We start from the raw sequence: 19,920 nt of genomic DNA, 5'->3' as shown, positions 1-19,920 counted from the left end.
TGGAGCGGCACCGAGGCTCTTCCGACCAGGGAGCTGCCCTAGCAAAAGTTACCGTCTCGCCTCCGCCGAGAAACTTCCTGCTCTCCCCCTTGGAGCGGTGCCGAGGATTTTCCTACCCAGAAGCTGCCCACTCAGAATTCGCTGCCTGCCGACTCCGCCCTTCGGAGCCTTGGCCCAGGTTGAACAACTTCCGCCCTTCGGATCCAACCCAAGTTGCCGCTTGTGTTGTCGGTGATAAGTGCGAACGTGGAGATCCGTGATTCCAGAATCATCGTAAAGGGAAGTGTCTGCACAATTTTTGCATAATTATCTCGTAACGTGACCCAACTTTTAAGACAGTGAATGAAGATAATTTAGGATTAAGAAAAAGGACAATTAGTTTTAAGAATTAATTTTAAGAACTATCATTAAGCCTAGATTAAGACTAACCCTTCTTTATACATTTTATTAAATAAATTTTAAGAGTGTTTTGTAACTAAGTAACTTCTTTTTTTTTGTACTCGTTCCTCCTTTTCTTTTACATGAATAATATTAATTATTAACTTCCCTTGAGTAGAGTTATAACAATGATATGCGTCAATTCGGGCGTCGCTAAACATCAAGTAGTACTTATTACCCAATGATCAGTACGGGGAAACGTTTTTTTGCGACTTGCCACACCTAAAATCTCGGTAACTTGCAAAACGTCAAATATGTTTGTCATGTGGCAACACTTTTTAACAAACGTCAAAATTCGCGTTAGTGATAAAAAATTGATATGAAAGCTATCAATATTTTAATTTATTACAGGAGTTGTTGACTTTTAACTATTTGCAATGGAGTCTAGTGTGAAAGAGACTCGGGAGGCAGATTTTAAGGTGCCATTTGACAGTGAGACCCTTACTGACATAGAGCCAGGGGCCTGTAAAGAGAGTATGCTGGTCACCACTGATTCCTTCGAAGAATTTGTTAGTGAAATGAGCACCAGCATAGTCGATAGGAAGCTGAGCGCGACAACCAATGGTACGATCAGCGAAATACAAGAAGGAATACAAGAATTGGATGTGGACTGTGTACCCAACACTAGTGACGAATCTGTCAAAACAGCGGATGCGAAAACTGAAGATGTAAGTATATATTTGGTGTTTATGAGTCAAGTTGACGCAACGCATTTGTTTTGTATGCTATAATTACAACGAACATTCTAAATGGTGTGTTTTTCATCTCTAATTTATTAACAGCATTGAAGATATAAAGATACAGTAAACTCATTACGGAAACCTTGATGTAATGTTTTTAACAGATTTAGTTTGATGGCCATCGGTTACTCTCACTGTTTCACTACATTGTCTTTCTTTATAAGATCTTTCAGCAGTTAAGCTATACTGATGAATTGTAGGATACGGCGCAACATTTCAATAATAAGAGTTTATTCCAAAATGTATGCAGGGGTAGTGCAATGCAATACATTCCATATTTTAAAATAATAGATAAATAATAATAATACACAGATAGGCAATGCGGAATAGAAATGAAAAATGTGTGCAAGCAGCCGTTTATCGAGGATATTTGAACATCTCCCGTCTCCAGAAAGTCATCGGGTGGGACTTCATCCAGGCAACCATGGCAGTGATTATATTGTTATTTGATTGGCATAGTCTGCGCCATAAGCTTCCCATGTAATGAAAAGTGCACTCGTCCCTCCAGGAACATTTCCGTAGCGCTGCAGTATCTCAGTAGGTGGAATAGTTGGCGATAAGCATTATTGTAAGCGACTTTTAGCTTATGCCATTGGGATGCAGTGTAATCTACCCGCAGTTCTGACGTGTACAGCAAAGTGGAGAATGCATTGAATACTATCCTTTTCACGTTTGTAGTGCAAAAGTGAAAGCGCCTTGACAGCTTACCTGCTCTAACGGATATCGCTCCTCTTTCAGTAGAATTTCCGATTTATTCAATTCCCCAATTCCTCGTAATGTGCACAATATAATACAAAATTTTACAGCATTGACATTTTTGGTAATAACCTAAAGAAATATCGATATGAAGTAATGCGTACGATCGATTATTAATATGAGAGTATGGAATGTATCGGCAGCATCTCCTATCCTCTTCCTATTTTCCTCTTCCTCTCCCCTTCCTTTAACACCAAATTAATTTTAAGATACTAAAACTTCATTTCTAATGCACTTTAACATAAGAAACTTCTGTGGCTTGACTTCAGTTAAGTTGTATATTTATCTCGTATATTATATAAAAGCTGTTTGTTTCTTACAAAATAAATAAATAAATATTAATAGGATAAATGAATATTTTTTTGAAATACAACACCTTTACTCAACTTAATTACCATGAGAGACAACTATTTACATCAAGATAGATGGTAAAAGATTTGAGGCAATGTTTTTTCTTGTTTCAAGTATTTATACTAAGCGTGTAAACTTAACCATTAACCATTATTTATTGACATTATTTGAATCTATTTTTCAGGAAAATCTATCCAGAACAGTAAGTGACACTAGTCTACAATCTGTAGAGGATAAACACAAGGCCGAACTAGAAGCCAGTATAAACACTGGGGAGGATTATCTGCATAACCCGGAGTGGCTTAGCAAAAAGAAGCATGTCTTCATCCTTAGCTCAGCGGGGAAACCTATTTACTCCAGGTAAACATGCGTACACATCGTATCAGTCAAAATGAATACCTATGTTCAAACAAACTTTACACATATTTCCTACTTATTATTATATAAGTGATGCAACATTTATAGCATTGACACCAAAGATGAATGGATATTTATCAGCCCTCCACACTATCTATCAAATTCTTAATAAAGTAGCACAAAATCTGAGATTCAATTGATGATCTAAGCTTTTTATCGCAACAATATCGGGAATGCAGTTCCCCATCATTAATTAATGTTTTTTATTTTTCGGAATAACTTTATTGAGTAAAACCTCAAATTGTAATATTTAATTATTGAAGACGATATTAGCAATTTCTAAACGAAAATCTGAAACAGAAAAATCAGAAAAGGATACGGGGTCAATCCGCACCAAATCATCCAGGCCATGTCACCCACCATCTCAGATTTTGATGAAACTTTAAATTTTTAATGTACATTATTTTGTTGGTGCCTTAAGCTTACATTGCAAGCTTACCAGCATGTTGTAAAGGACCGAATAAGTTTGACTTTTTTTATTTGCAAATACAGTATCTAGATTTTAAAAAACTTGGAACAATTCTGTATGATTAAGATTTCTCATTTTAAAAACGTTTCTACACTGTGAAGCACACAAAATACCAGGAGTTTTATTTTTTTAGGTTGTACTATGTTTATTGTAGATAAGAATAAAAAAAAAATTACAAAAAGTTTGAAAAAAGTTTAAAATGGATTTTATTTATTGAAGCAAGTAAAATGCCATGAATTTTATTTTTGTATGTGATTCTATGCTATTTGTAGATATGAATAAAAAAAAAAATTACTTCATTAACACTGTACCTTCCCGAGATATTGCTTTTTTGTAAAGTACCTTTTCCGTCCCAAAAATTACTTAAAAAATTACTTTTGGTAATTTTTTAAAGTCAAGTAGATAAATGTAAAGGGTTTATTTATTTTTTTCTGCAATCAGCATAGTTTTCTTGATAATATTGAAAATTTTCATTGCATTTGCACTATAAATGACAAAGATACAATTTTTTTTCATTGAAGGTACAAGCTCTTCCGGAGTGCTCGGAATATGTAAAAATGCTTATTTTGCCCAAACTTCAACTGCCCATAAAAAAAAAACGAGTTGAGGTAGGAAGGTAAAATTTGGTATATTTTCTTATCTATATGGAAGGATTAAAAATTTAAAGTTTCATCAAAATCTGAGATGGTGGGTGACAAATCCAAAATTTTCTGGATGATTTGGTGCGGATTGACCCTACGGTCACATCTAGGACTCGAACCCAGGACCTTTGTCTTTCCGGGACACGGCTCTACCAACTGAGCTAATGGGACCCTATCCCCCTCGGTCACTTTTAACTGTATCATACTTATGATCTCCGACGCAGTAATTTAGCATTCGTTCGATTATGGTATATGTATATATATATATATATGTTTTGTTTCATAATAATATTTCATATCATGGAAAGCACAAACACATTAAACACAGGAAATGATCCTTCCGCAGGTTCACCTACGGAAACCTTGTTACGACTTTTACTTCCTCTAAATCAGTGATACTCAACCTTTTTCTTCTGGGGGCCACATTCATATGTTTGTAAAGCTACGCGGGCCGCAACACTACTGGTCAGTGTTGCCAACGGTGTGAGCTTGATTCCCCCTTTTATTATTCAAAATCCATGGGGGGGGGGGGGTTGTTAGAGAATTTCTGTAAAACATAATAATTCCCCACAAAAAAAATTCAAAATGAGTGCTCCCCACGAAATATTTCAAATCCATGGGGGGGGCACTCCGCACAGCCAAAAGCATCATATGTAATTCCCCACAACAATTTTTCGAAATCCATGGGGGGGGGGGTAGCGCATATTTGTCTGTCAAATCTTTGTTTTTTAGAGATCCAAGCTTGTGCAGTTATGGTGTGCAGTAGCAACACTCTTATACCATATTATATTATATAGATAGTATATTATACTTATACTATCCTCTTCGGGTTTCAATGTCTGTACGTCAAAGTCGCAATTAATCTCAACTTAACGTGATATAGAATGCCAGATTTTGTAAATCATGTTCCTGATATTAAATGTATTGAGGGGCGGGCCGCAGGTTGAGTATGACTGCTCTAAATGATCAAATTCGGTCAAACTTTCCGACGCGTCGGATGCCCGTGAGAGCTTCCGCGCACCAGTCCGAAGACCTCACCAAATCATCGGTAGTAGCGACGGGCGGTGTGTACAAAGGGCAGGGACGCAATCAACGCGAGCTGGTGACTCGCTTTTACTAGGAATTCCTCGTTCATGGGGGAGAATTGCAAACCCCAATCCCTATCACGAAGGGGTTTCATCGGGTTACCCGGGCCGTTAGGCCAAGGAGGACACGCTGATCCCTTCAGTGTAGCGCGCGTGCGGCCCAGGACATCTAAGGGCATCACAGACCTGCTATTGCTCAATCTCGTGCGGCTATATATACCGCCGGTCCCTCTAAGAAGATTTTCATTGTACGCCGGTAGTGAAGACCGCGAAACGCACGACCCCGACGCGCGAACGCCGAAGCCGCGCGCACACGGACCCTCGTGATACCGGTTGCACGTCTATTTAATAGGCTAGAGTTACGTTCGTTACCGGAATTAACCTGACAAATCGCTCCACCAACTAAGAGCGGCCATGCACCACCACCCACCGAATCGAGAAAGAGCTGTTAATCCGTCAATCCTTCCAGTGTCCGGGCCTGGTGAGTTTTCCCGTGTTGAGTCGAATTAAGCCGCAGGCTCCACTCCTGGTGGTGCCCTTCCGTCAATTCCTTTAAGTTTCAGCTTTGCAAGCATACTCCCCCCGGAGCCCGAAAGCTTTGGTTTCCCGGGAGCTGCCCACCGGGTTAAAATTATGAAACTTCGGCGGATCGCTGGCTGGCATCATTTATGGTTAGAACTACAGCGGTATCTAATCGCCTTCGAACCTCTAACTTTCGTTCTTGATTAATGAAAACACCTTTGGCAAATGCTTTCGCTTTAGTCCGTCTTGCGACGATCCAAGAATTTCACCTCTAACGTCTCAATACGAATGCCCCCAGTCGTCCCTATTAATTATTACCTCTGGTATCAGAAAGCCAACAAAACAGAACCGAGGTCCTATTCTATTATTCCATGCGTACAATATTCAGGCAAGTGTTAGCCCGCTTTGAGCACTCTAATTTGTTCAAAGTAAACAGCCGCGACGGCCCGCCTCGGTGCGCGGCCGACCGTGAGGCCGACCGACACACGCCGGCGGTGGACGCACCGGCGAAAAGCCCCGCAGACGTGCCTGTCGTACCGCATTCGGTAGACCGACACCGCAGGACACAATTTCAACTACGAGCTTTTTAACCGCAACAACTTTAGTATATGCTATTGGAGCTGGAATTACCGCGGCTGCTGGCACCAGACTTGCCCTCCAATGGATCCTCATTAAAGGATTTAAAGTGTAATCATTCCGATCACGAGGCCTCGGACGAGTCCCGTATCGTTATTTTTCGTCACTACCTCCCCGTGCCGGGAGTGGGTAATTTGCGCGCCTGCTGCCTTCCGTGGATGTGGTAGCCGTTTCTCAGGCTCCCTCTCCGGAATCGAACCCTGATTCCCCGTTACCCGTGACAACCATGGTAGTCGCATAAACTACCATCGACAATTGATAAGGCAGACATTTGAAAGATGCGTCGCCGGTGCTAGACCGTGCGATCAGCTCAAAGTTATCTAGAGTCATCTCGAATGGCGACGGACGGGGCGCGAACCCCGCCGCCGATTGGTTTTTGATCTAATAAAAGCATTCCTCCCGTTACCGGTCAGAACCTCGTTTGCATGTATTAGCTCTAGAATTGCCACAGTTATCCAAGTAACCGTGTACGATCTAAGGAACCAAATCTGATATATTGAGCCATTCGCGGTTTCACCTTAATTCGGCTTTTACTGAGACTTGCATGGCTTAGTCTTTGAGACAAGCATATGATTACTGGCAGGATCAACCAGGGTCAACTCATAATACTATTCTGTTATTTTGACTCTTGACATGACCCAACTCAAGTATTTGATTTACTTGATCGCTGATGTAACATTCTGTACAACTTTAGGTATGGAAGCGAAGACAAATTGGCCGGTTTGTGTGGCCTCATCCAAGCCCTGGTTAGCGTTGTCAACGAGTCCGGCAAAGATACCATCCGCTCCATTCACACTCCGTCCTGTATGATTGTGTTCCTCATCAAAGGGCCTCTGATTCTCGCGGCTGTTTCCAAGACAAGAGAGAACGAGACACAACTAGTATTACAATTAACGTAAGTATTCATTTAATATTTATTCAAATATTGTACTTCCCTGTGAAAAACCATAAAGAAGTTTTAAAAAATTCAATAAAATAACCTATCGTGGAATTCTGGCTAATAATGCAGTATTATGAAGTTATCTCCGCTCTATAAAATGGCAGAACACACTAAGTCGTATTAAATTAAAATTTTCTATAATATAAAAAATAGATTCGAGATAAGTCGAAAACAAATATTTATGCGCTGTACAAAAACTTATATATACTTATATCTGCCCTTGTCATTTCTGGCAAAAAACTTTAACTCAACTTAAATGTTATTGGTTGTAGGCGTTACGCATTTCTTTACTTCTGTAAACGTCACATAACATTTATTATATTTTTGTTTTTATTTGACAGTTTATGTAAAAAAAAATTGAAAAGAAATTGAATCAGTCAATTTGAAAACAGTACCTGGCATACTAATAGCACTTAGGGGGTATTTCACTATGTCGGGCTAAATATCTGACTAGCTATCCGTTGGCTGGCTTTAAAGATCAGAATAACTTCGTTATTCAACGGCGACCGTTTCACCATTGTTTCGAGCTTCCGGATAGATAACACTCGAAATAGTCTGGCAACATCGCAAAATGTTTGCAGTTACTCCATCTACTGCCACGGCTGTCATGCGTCACAGTCCGCACACCGCGAAGTGTGCATTTTTTTGGTTATGTTATGTTGATTATCAGGTCATTTTAGATAGATTCGTGTCGAATTAATACATTGTTTCTATTTTGAACACTAACTAACTAACTAACTAACCATCACGCCGTTTCCCCGCAGGGGTAGGCAGAGAGGACGGACCGCCAAACAACTCGGTCTTGGCACACACTCCTTGCCTCATTCACATTCATACATCGTCTCATACATACTCTTCTATTATTCTGACTCTTGACATGGCCCGACTCGAGTATCTGATTCACTTGATCGTGCCATGTCTTCCTCGGGCGTCCCCGACTTCTGCTACCATTCACATTTGCATCATATATCCTCCTTACACTCCTATCTTCGCTCATTCGCTCTACATGCCCAAACCATCTAAGCGCCCCTTTCTTAATCTTACTCATTACGCTTACATCAGCCTTGCACTCTTTGCGGATCTCCACATTCCTCACACGATCAAACATGGTTTTACCACACATACGCCTCAGGGATCTCATTTCAACAGCATTTAATCTACTTTCATCCTTTCTTTGCCAGTTCCATGCCTCACTTCCATACATCAAGGTAGGTACCAGCACTCCGTTGTGGACTGCTAACTTCGCTTCTTTGGACAATTTTTTGTTAGCGCCTACGGCGTTTAGTCCTCCATTAACGGAATTACCTGCATTTACCCTTCTTTCGATATCTCTGTCAGCCTTCCCATCTCTCGTAAACATACTTCCTAAATACACAAACTCATCCACCTGCTCCAAGTATTCCCCATTCACAATTATATTGCACACTGTTTTCGTACTCTCTCTTTCAAACACCATTACTTTAGACTTACTTACATTCATCATTAACTCATTCTTCATGCATACTTCGTTCATCCTAGACACGAGAGACTGTAGATCATCTATACTATTAGCAATCAGCACCGCATCATCAGCATACAACAGGCAACATACTTTAAAATTATTCAAATTCGCGCCCAATCCCACCTCTTTCAATTCTTGCATACAATTATCCATGTATAGATTGAATAACCACGGTGACATTACGCAGCCTTGTTTAACACCTTTTGTGATATCAAACCACCCCGTGAAACCACCGTTTACCCTAACACATGCAACGCTTCCCTCATACAGAGACGCAATTGCCTGAATCAGATTCGTATTCACTCCATACTTGGACAACACCTTCCATAGCTTTTTCCTGTCGACTCGGTCGTATGCTTTTTGTAAATCTACAAAGGCACAGAAAAGTTTCTGGTTTTTTGCCAGAAACTTCTCAGTGAGCATACGCAATGAGAAGATCTGGTCCATGCACCCCCTTCCACTCATGAAAGCACCTTGCACATCCCATATTTTATCCTTTGTTTCCTTTCTTACTCTTTCAATCAAAATTCTACCATACAGCTTGCCAACTGAACTAAGCAGGCTAATAGCCCTATGATTCCCACATTCCATACGTGACCCTTTACCTTTGTATAATGGCATGATCACAGCCCTTCTCCAATCTAAAGGCGTGTAACCTTCCTTTAAACATTGGTTAAAAAGATTGCACAACCATGTGAGAATTACACGGCTACCTCCTTTAAAATAATTTTGAACACAATCAAATAATTCAGGATGGATCATACAAGCATTCAAATTCATTCAACAAAATTCGACTCATTTCTCAGCTGTCAAACTCGGAATGTTTTGACGCCATCTTTGATTCGAGGAATAGCGCCTAACGTGAAGTTCGAGCACTGATTAGTCAAATCGAACTTTAACCCGAGCGTTAGCGTTATTCAGATATAGTGAAAACGAAAAAATGACCAATCCTTGGATTAGTGCTTAGTCAGAACATAATCAGAGATAGTGAAATACCCCCTTAGTAAGTTGGTGGTTTATGTTAGAACAAAAACGTGTGACAAAACTTATATATATATATATATGTATATTAAGGGCGGAGACGGTTTACACGTAGTTCCCGTGAGCACTTAGGCCATAGGCCCTTTGTGCTACCTCCCATTTTACCTCAATCCTTTAACAACAACCCAGTCCCTGTATAGAAACAAAAAAAAATTGGGTTGATGTTGTGTATGTATCTTCGTCAATGCGATAAAAAAATTATATTTTTGGTTTTAATTCATAAAAAAAGACACATAACATTTTTTACACCAAATATGCTCAGGAATTGCTTGTTTAAGTCTTTCAGGTATGTGTTAATACATCCTGTATAATATTTTCTAAATTAATTTCATTAACACCAACAACGTTTTGAAAGAGCAGGGTTCTAATTGGTCCGGTACCCTTTATGCAAATTTATCAAAAAAGTCAGTATGTATTAGCATTGTATTCTCTAGAACAGCAAAAATATATTACCAATAGTATTTATATGTGGTGTTTACTGATGTATATTAATTTTTTTTATTGTTATGGTTGTTAAGATCAACATTGTCTAATAAAGAATAGGTATTTCAAACAAATATATTAAGGACGGGTTGTTTCGGAGAATTTGAACAATTCATCAAATTTCAACGTTCATTTTCGGGTTCTGTGAAAGACTTATTCAAGTTCTGTTTTTATATCATTGTAGGCTAGTTGCTTGACAAAACTGAAATAAAAACAGAACTTGAAAAAGTCTTTCACAGAACTTGAAAATGAACGTTGAAATTTGATGAATTGTTCAGATTCTCCGAAACAACCCGTCCTAAGAGTTGTTTTTCAAATTAAAACAAAGCTTTTGATTTGAAAAACAACTCGGTCCGTGTGTTTATACTTATCACTATGTTGGTTGATTGGTTATCATTTTGTTTGATTGTGTTCAAATACCACAGGCGTGTGTGATTACTATGACACATCATAGCATAACCCAGATGGGATTTGTAATAATAATTAATAATATGATACAATAGGATTTTGTTGAAAAAATATTTTTTTTGAATAATTGGAAAATTTATACATATAATATTACATGTGCATCCTATTTTCAGGTTCGTGTTCAACCAAATAGTATCTGTACTTTCGCTCTCTCAACTGACAAGAATATTTGAACAGCGGCGCAATTACGACCTGCGGAGGTTACTGTCCGGAGTGGAGAGACTGATTGATCACCTATTAAACTTCATGGAAAGGGACCCTGCATTTTTATTGGGCGCCGTGAGGTAACAAAACATATTAAAAACTTAATACCTTATATTAAATTCTCAGTTAACTGTCTCTCAACCACGCATTATTAAATTTTTACTACGTAACATTGAGAGGTGATGTCTTAAGATCATTGGATACACTCAAGTTTTCGCTAGTAAATAAAAATAGTATGAAATAGAAAATTGTTTGAAATTAGAATAAATTAGTGCAGACCCTTGAAACACTGTTAAAAATATTTTATTATAGTTAGGTACTTTTTATCGCTTGTCTGAATTCCCCAAATAAACACTTTCAATTTTTCTCAATTTCAAAGAAAATTGAAGATTTCATTGAACCGGCTTTACAGACAGACAGAGTTACGACCGAAATTAATATTTTTAATTAGATGCGAGAATCGGGGTCTGCCCTTACTTAGTAGAAATAATATTATACGTACAATGTAGACATCCAAATTGGTAGGGTTGCCCTATTAAAATAAAATACATAAAATCTGGGTGTCGTTTCGACGAGCTGGAGGCAAACCGTGTGACCATATTTTTGGCAGGGTTCGAGAATCTTTGAATAAATTATGGCTATGAATCGTACATTGACTGCCGAAGAGCGCACATTGAAAAACAAACCCTCCTCAGAAAAGTAACGTTCAAGGCAACGGTTTGCATTGCAGTACATTGTGGGACTTTTTTGCGCAGGGTCTGAATGTTCATTTTTAACCGAACCATTTACAAATTAGATTGCATAATTACACACAAATAGGTGAGGTGTGTAAATTATAACACATTTGTAAAAGTATCTAACTTAATAGTCTAACAAAATATTCGATTTTGAAAACAAGCCCAAACTTTTTACCCGATTTGGGAGGTTTTCACGCAACTAGCAACAGGAGTATTTTCATTGTTTTTTACTCTCGAAATAAATTACAATAATGAAGGTATTTTTATTTTATTTTTATGTTGACGAATAAATTTTCTATAATGATTTAAAAGGTGCCATTTTCAATTTGCCGTCAAAAGGACATGTTAGTTTTTATTTGTGAATATGGCGGCGTTGACGTCATGCTGGGCAATGTTGGCGACATCCTTCTTAACAGCCAGTGGCATTTTCTACGTCATAATGAAGTTGTAGCCAGTTGGAACTGTTTCGGAATGTGCGGTTATAGATCATTTTTAAAATCAATATTTATGAATGAAAATTTTAAAATAACACATTTTGGTACAATGATTTTAACAGTATTCATAGTTTGTGAAAGTACAGCATTTGTGCGCCATTGCAAAAAGGACTAGTAATTCGTAAGTCAGTTTTACCTCCCCGCTCTGAGCACGTGGTTTGTTCCCCTTTCACATTATTTTGTGAAACTTGATTGTGTGCTTTATTGTTGTTTTTTACTTCCACAGATGTTTGCCTCTCGCTCCGAATATGCGAGACAATATAACTAGTGCAATTGTATCAGCTTGTAGTAAAATTAAGGTAAGAATAATAATTATTATTATTACATAAGTTATTATATATTACATTTAGTCACAAATGATAAAAGTTCTTTCCAGTTTTAAGAATGTACCTTTAAGCAGGTGAGATTACGCTATAAGTTCAAAACGTTTTATATAACTGTATATTGCTCGCCATACAATTCCATAAGACCTGTCACACCTAAAAAGATGATGTGCTATAAATGTGGGCGTGGCGACGATATGCACTGTGATCTGCTAACCAGGCTATATTTGGCTTACCTACGGCAGGAGAAGGGGTCAGAACAATTTACAGAGCGCCGTAATTACGCGACTGTCATCTGTCAAAGTGACAGATCCCATACAAATAAATTATATTCCGCGGCAGTTCCCTAATTGATGTGACCCACTATCCTGAGGAAAATTATAGTGTTGTGTGTCACCCGACATATAATATGTATAAACCACGGCCATATTATGTGCACATAATATGTCCAAGGCTTTAATGTTTTTATTTCACAATGGTGTATAATTGTACCTAGTGGCGTTAAGTACCTACATATATCATATTTATGTTTAATAAGTTAAAACATAAATTCTTAATTTAATGGAGTGATGTGGTTTAATCAATTGGAAAAGGAACTGAGATTGGAACCTGACTATAATAAATTCAAAAATAGACTAAATAATGATATCTTAAATAGTTTGGCTACCTAGAATTGCATTGGCAATTGATTAAGAATATTTAATTGACAGTTTCTTTTTTTTTAAATTTATTTTTTATTATATATATTTATAAATATTATTATTTTTTATCTATGCACATATATATTGTGTTATAATTTTTTAACTTTTAATTTTAATTTTTAATAAACTTCTCTATGTTCCCGCCTTTACACACGAGTATTTTAACTCTCGTAAAGGTTATATATTGTATACATATATGTGTTTTTACAGTTTTTTAATCAATGTTGCAGGCTTAATTACTCATGATTATGTTACATATGTATGTATACAAAAAACTAATAAATTTTTTTTTTTTTTTTTTTTTTTTTTTTATCTCATTAGTCTTCCAAGAGACTCAATTGAACATAGTTATGCAGAAACCAGCCAGTCTACAATTTTGAATTGAGAATTTGAACAATTCTTTAAATTTCAAAGTTAATTTTCAAGTTATGTGAAATACTTTTTCAAATTCTGTTATTATTTTAGTTCTGTCAAGCAACTAGCCTATAAATGATATAATAACAGAACTTGAATAAGACTTTCACAGAACCCGAAAATGAACATTGATATTTGATGAATTGTTCAAATTCTCCAAAACAACCCGTCCTTGTCCCGTGTTTTTGGTAGCTCTGGCTGTTTTGTGCCGAATGCATATTTCACATAGTAATATGCGAAATAACTACAAATGAAACTAGAACAATATAAGGCAAATCACTAAAACTACATTACCAACGCTACTATAATTTGGAGGATTCGCCAAAGTGCTGTTATAGATTACGCTTAATTCTATAAATGGAGTCAATAAATATATCAATAGTACCCCCAAACTTGTTGCCCAGATCATGCTTCCTATTGGTTAGTGAGCGTGTCTGATAGTTGGTTGTGTATGTATTGCAGAGGAATGTTACATTTTGTCTTGTGTTCCTAGTCGGCAAACTAATATTATACCTAATTTGTATGCCAATTAAAATTCTGTTATAATGGAATGGTTTGTTTTTATGCATGTAGTGTAGCTTCACTCAAATGCGTACATTGTTAATCTCGAATACAGACTTAGAGGGTACAGACTTGTGAGGTTGATTATTATGTGAAAAGTTACACTTTATATTCTGTGAGGAGCAATAATTAATCTACAAAATTATGTATGGAATAATTAACAATGTTCTTTGTTCCGCAGGATTTAGTGTTTGCAATCCTCATGACTGGTAACCAGCTGATTACCCTAGTGCGGATGAAAAAGTATACCCTGCATCCTTCAGATATCCATCTGGTGTTTAACTTAGTTAAGAGTTCAGAATCATTTAAAACGGCGGAGAGCTGGACTCCTATTTGTCTTCCAAAATTCGATCCTAGGTAAGTTTTCTTCATATTCTTTCTAATTTTTTTAGGACGCTGTGTGAGGGGTTTTCTTTAAAGGGAAGTCATTCCACAACCGATCTGTAATGTATGAGGACAACTAAAAAAAAAACACCCTGAAAATCAAAGAAAAGAAAAACGACTACTTCACTTGCTGATTCAATTTGTACTAAGGGAACTTGCAAAAATTTTGATGATTTAAACAGACAGCCATAAATAATTGTCCATAATGATAAACTTGCACGCACTAAATTTTATCAGAACTATTTTGACCTAAAACGCCGCAGCGGAAATTGTAATTATGGAGTTTTGATACATTCACTAGAAAGTAATTGAAATTATACACATATATATTGGATATTGTGTGCATTATTTTTTATAAAAAATGTGTGAATATCACAAAAAGTGACGCTTACATCCATGGTGTAAAGGTTGACCATTACTGCATAGATGTAGGTATTTGAATGAGCCTAAAAGATTAGTTTTGTTGATTATGTAATATTATAATTGACTATAATTTCAGTGGATTTCTACACGGTCATGTGTCCTATCTTTCTGATGATTGCCAAGCCTGCCTTATGCTGCTCACAGTGCAGAGAGATGCCTTCTTCGTTCTGTCTCAAGCCAAACACACTATCACTGAAGTAAGAAAAACGTATTTAACACAACAATAACAATAATTATATATTATTTAAACTAATATCCTTCACTACCAAAGTTGGTATCTTAACCCCTAAAGTCTGTTGTGCCTTTTGGTACACCGTACAGAGTCGATTTGTTCCCTTTCCGGAAACAACTGAGATGGACTCATAAAATTTGTTCTATCTCCTTTTGTATTATGATGAGAAATATGAACTAAGCAGTTTTAGAAAGAGGAATAACCACATTGTCTCTTAGCATTTTCTGTATATGTATACTTAATTTATTTAATTTAAAGATAACATGACGACAAAACCTCCCAGACCAGCAGATTTAAACAAATAATCTTCTATTTGTCATCAAATCATCTTATCAAGAATTTCAGTTGTTGCTTTACACTTAAATACTCTAGCTTTGAATAGCAAAGTTAGTTGACCATTTAGTATTAGGTCAGAAACTGCCTGAAATGGCTACTTAATACAATACGAAAGTAAAATTCTGAGGTGGTGGAATTACTAGAAAGCGCTACATATTCAAAAAAATTAGATACCTGTATATAGGAATGCAAGGAGAGTACCCGAGATTCATGCATCATGAAGATTTGCTCAATAAAACGGGCTACCAAGTCTCCAGTTGAGGAGGAGTGGGGCCCTAGCAGTAACAGTGTATAAAATTATGAATAATTTAATACGTAGCACATACCTAATGGAATGCTACAAGTTATTCTTACCAAACAACTACTGCCAGGGACGGCACCATGATCTGCTATGTATCCCACATAGCAGAATGGATGTACTGGCTCGGCATATGGCGCTATTAAATAATATGTCTAAGACTGTCGACATTTTTAACAGTGGCATTGAAGGATTCAAGGGGCACGTAAATGTCATTCATTACCCAATATGTATTTTATGTTTCTTCTTTTTAGTTAATGTTAAATGTGCATTGTAAATGGACAATTATCTGTTACGCACAAAAAAAAAACTCAAATACAAAGTCACACATTCCTACATCCAATTGTTAGTTTTATGTTTTGCATTTTTTTTTCTTTTAGCATATCTTATATATGTATTTCTCTCATCAATATTTTCCAGAAATTAAGAAGAACCAACTGTCTAGAAGCAATAAACGAAGCCATGTTGCAAAGCCAAACTCTCCCAACCAGCAAACCTTTGAGACACATTGGTATACCGGAAATGCGTCATTTCCTCTACAAATGTCGTTCCACTGCCCAACTATTCAGCTCTGATGTGGCTGACTACACATCCTATAGAACGGAGCCAGGGAACTCAAATGGTTCAGAATCCGGAGATAATTCAAACTGCAGCTTTATGGCTAAAGACAAGGACACTACTGTGAAAATGCCCATCCCAGGAAGCACAGAAACTATGAATATTCCAGAACCGAACTATCTGGATAATTATAGGAAGGTTTGCGGACAGATCCACTGCTCTGCAAGACCTGCCAAACTTATTTTCAGGGTTAACACGGAGTCCACTGTATTAGCTTGGGTATGTAACTTTTTGCATAATTTTTACTGCTACCCTGATGTATGGCAGAAGAAGGATGAAAGTAGACTGAACGCTGTAGATATCTCTGTGAGAAATGCAAAGAAGGTAAGGATGATGAATAAGATTAAGAAAGGGATGCTTATTTGGTTTGGGCGTATAGAGCGAATGAATGAAAAGAGGAGTGTAAGGAGAACATATGATGCGAATATGAATGGAAGAAGAAGTCAGGGACGCCCGAGGAAGACGTGGCGCGATCAAGTGAACTAAATACTTGAGTCGGGCCATGTCAAGTCAGAATAACATAAGGGTAAGCATGAAACAAGGAGCGTGTACCAAGACCAAGGTCAAATAAAATATCAATATTGATCGGTTAGTGGTACAGTCACCCAATTCATCAGACTCCCAACCGGTCAAGGGACCAATCCTCAAATCAATCTTTTCAAAAGTATCATTTTCCCACTGTAATAATAAGTTGCAGGAGGAATTGAAATATTAATTATTCCTAATCTGGGAATGTTTGTCATTCCTTAGTAAAATAAATAAGAAAAAACATTGCTGAAATCGGGTAGTAACTAAAAGTCTCTTATAAAATAATCATTTCAGGTTACTGCCGGCTTCGAGCTCTACGTAACCTTCGACCCCCTGATAGAGAAGAACCTGGCCATCGCGGCCGTGGACAAACTCCTTCGCTGGATCAAGAAGGAGGAAGACCGTATCTTCATCATGAATGCACCCACATTCTAGCACTCGAGGTTCGGGGTGCCATCTCTTGGCAACCTCATCAAGCACTCTGTAAGCCGTGGTTCCAGCGGTGAAGAGACATAAATAATTATGGTATCCTTATTGTGATAAATATTGAGGTTATATTATTATAGACGATTTTTGTTTTTTCAGCTTTTTTCATAATCAGTTTATGCAATATAAATTATAATATTAAGGAGATATGTTCTTCGTCGTGATTTTTTCGTTCACTTCCAATAAATTCTCACCACGGATAATAGAAATCGCAGATAAAACACGACACATCAGCAATGCGTCATCCAGAGCGATCTGTTTTAATTACACCTACCGGTCAGTTCCAATGTTCCAATTACAACGATTCGTTGATTTCATTATTTTAACCTGTACAATTTTTTTTTTTTTTTTTAATTACATATACACATTATCAATGTATTGTGTACTTACACACACAACTATGTGTGAGAGTTTCATATAAGAGATATCTACATGTACAACATTTGTCCGCATTCAAATTTGAAATTACACTAAGAGCAGTAGTTTTCTGTCATGCTTTACTTTTTTTTATTTTATTTAACTATATAGGAAAAATATATGTATGTAAATATCGTGTTCTTTAGCAAAAGAATCACCTGTGACCTTTTTCTCCAAAAATTGACCTTTACGAGTTTTGTCTTTTGATATAACCTCTGCTCATGCTCATGAAAATATATGATTGTAATAAATAATAACCGTTGAGTTCATTCTTTGTTTCGTTTAATTAGATGAATTTATGAATTAATGTTATAAATAAAATATTGTGTTCAAATGTTATACAATTAGTAATGAAATAGATACATAATAAAATCTGCTTCCAAATTATTATTCTTGAATTTATAAAATATATATTTTGAAGTATATTTTAAACTCCTAGTTAATGGTAGGTATATTTTATTGATCAAAGCTTTTTTTACAACAGTCCCTAAGCAGTGGTTAGATAATTATTTATGGCTGTCGTGAGTTTGCCAAAATTAATTTGTTAATAAAGGTGGGGCAAAAGTAATCACCCGATGTTCTTTGGCTGTATTTTTTTTTTTTTTATGATAAACATTGGTACTGCTTGTGAAATTTGTTCAATTGTTTATAAACCGATTCATGTCTTGTCGATTTGTATTCTGCGTTTGTTTACTTCACAAATGTCAAAACCGAATTGACATTTGGCGCCATTTGCAAAAGTTATAGCGTTTTCCAATAGGGTGATTACTTTTGCCCCACCTGTTATACATTTTTATACAAAAGTGTAAAGTAGAGATAAATAATTATGCAATATTCGAGGGTTGTTCGGTAAGTAACCACAGTTTTACTATAAATAAAAAACCCGCATAGATACAAATATTTTATTGTTTCTTTACATTGTATCTTTTTTTACATTAGAATTTTTAACCTCACTATGACAAGACTGTGTTTATGTTAATAATTTAACAAAATAATAAAAATAAGACAAAGATTATATATTAAGAGAACAATATTGTTACATTAACGTTTCTACGAATTGGGTACCTATTAATCTAATTCCAGCTAATTCATTATAGTAAAATGTAATAGTATAATTTATTAAGTGCCTCTTAAAACTACAGCTTTCAACTATTTTTCAACATGGTCGCCATTTAAATTCAAACACTTGTCAAGCAACATAAAACTCGGCCACCTGGGAAGCATCTTACATGCAGAAGCAATTTGTAATGTGGTCGCCATTTAAATTCAAACGCATGTCAAGCAACATAAAACTCGGCCACCTGGGAAGCATCTTACATGCAGAAGGAATTTGTAACGTGGTCGCCATTTAAATTCAAACGCTTGCTAAGCAACATAAAACTCGGCCACCTGGGAAGCATCTTACATGCAGAAGGCATTTCAACATGGTCGCCATTTAAATTCAAACGCTTGCTAAGCAACATAAAACTCGGTCACCTGGGAAGCATCTTACATTTTTTTTTTTTTTCTTCTTTTTAAAAGAAAGACAAACATTCCCAGGTTACGAACAACCTGACAATATTTGAAAATCTTCTACTACCACTACAGTAAGCTGAAAATGTTTCTTGTGTTGTGATGGAGGACTTAGCCAGCTGAAGAGTTGAACACATTACGCCTGGGTGGGACCCAAACGCGATGTCAACTCGGCCACCGACCGGTCGAGAGAATTTGCAAATTGGTGAAATGCTATGACAGGTGCTTGAATTTATGTCGCAACTAGACATGTGGACACGTAATAAAATATTTGTAACCACACGGGTTTTTTTTATTTATAGCCAATCGGTGGTTATTTTCCTTACAGCCCTTGTATTTAGTTAGTGTTAAATATTGTATTAAATAATAACACAAATATGTATCCTGTTAATTACTGATGTATTATAATAAATCAATTTATATTATATATTATAATATGAACTCAGATTTAAAAAAAAGTAAATTGTGTGTTATGTAGCAAATAAGTATAAATTACAGCTCAATACACTTAAATTTGCAGACAATCAAAAGAGTAACTAAAAATGGACAATTTCTTCAATAATTGATAGTTGCCACATGGTCCATGGCTGTTTCGGGTTCCCACCTACGTAACTAACCGGTCACTTACAGTTAAATCCTCTTTGGGTCAATTACAAAGATAAGTGTGTCAAGCTATATTTTGGCAACACTACCCACTGTCAACTACAAAGTTGTGCAGATCTGTAAGGCAAAGAACGAGAGGATTTCCTTTCAAGTCTGTCTTT

At 36.6% G+C, this 19,920-nt stretch overlaps 1 protein-coding gene and 1 non-coding gene across 2 annotated transcripts; one reads left to right on the top strand and one right to left on the bottom strand.

Annotated features, from left to right (window-relative positions):
- The first annotated feature begins 735 nt into the window (after positions 1-735).
- Mon1 (vacuolar fusion protein MON1 homolog) lies at positions 736-17,969 on the top strand. Its single transcript, XM_089646272.1, has 9 exons — positions 736-1,106; positions 2,470-2,645; positions 6,750-6,950; positions 10,602-10,772; positions 12,150-12,222; positions 14,104-14,279; positions 14,806-14,926; positions 16,016-16,432; positions 17,036-17,969. Exons 1-9 carry the CDS (start codon positions 816-818, stop codon positions 17,174-17,176), a joined length of 1,767 nt encoding a protein of 588 aa, XP_089502398.1. The 5' UTR covers positions 736-815; the 3' UTR covers positions 17,177-17,969.
- Positions 4,714-6,651, bottom strand: LOC149412031 (small subunit ribosomal RNA). Its single transcript, XR_016304735.1, has one exon. It is a non-coding gene; the product is annotated as a small subunit ribosomal RNA (ribosomal RNA).
- Positions 17,970-19,920: the final 1,951 nt, after the last annotated feature.

The sequence above is a fragment of the Hesperophylax consimilis genome, chromosome 24 (genome assembly GCF_061612785.1).
Source record: "Hesperophylax consimilis isolate HC1 chromosome 24, BYU_Hcon_1.0, whole genome shotgun sequence".
In the NCBI taxonomy this organism is placed as follows: Eukaryota; Metazoa; Arthropoda; class Insecta; order Trichoptera; family Limnephilidae; genus Hesperophylax; species Hesperophylax consimilis.
Note: the sequence above shows the minus strand (reverse complement) of the source record. Positions and strands in the feature narration are given on the sequence as shown.

Excerpts from the sequence above, each read along its gene's own strand:
- Mon1 (XM_089646272.1), top strand. The coding sequence starts at position 816 with ATGGAGTCTAGTGTGAAAGAGACTCGGGAGGCAGATTTTAAGGTGCCA. Across the intron at positions 14,927-16,015 it reads CCAAACACACTATCACTGAA|AAATTAAGAAGAACCAACTG; the intron begins GTAAGAAAAACG and ends AATATTTTCCAG. Across the intron at positions 16,433-17,035 it reads AGTCCACTGTATTAGCTTGG|GTTACTGCCGGCTTCGAGCT; the intron begins GTATGTAACTTT and ends TAATCATTTCAG.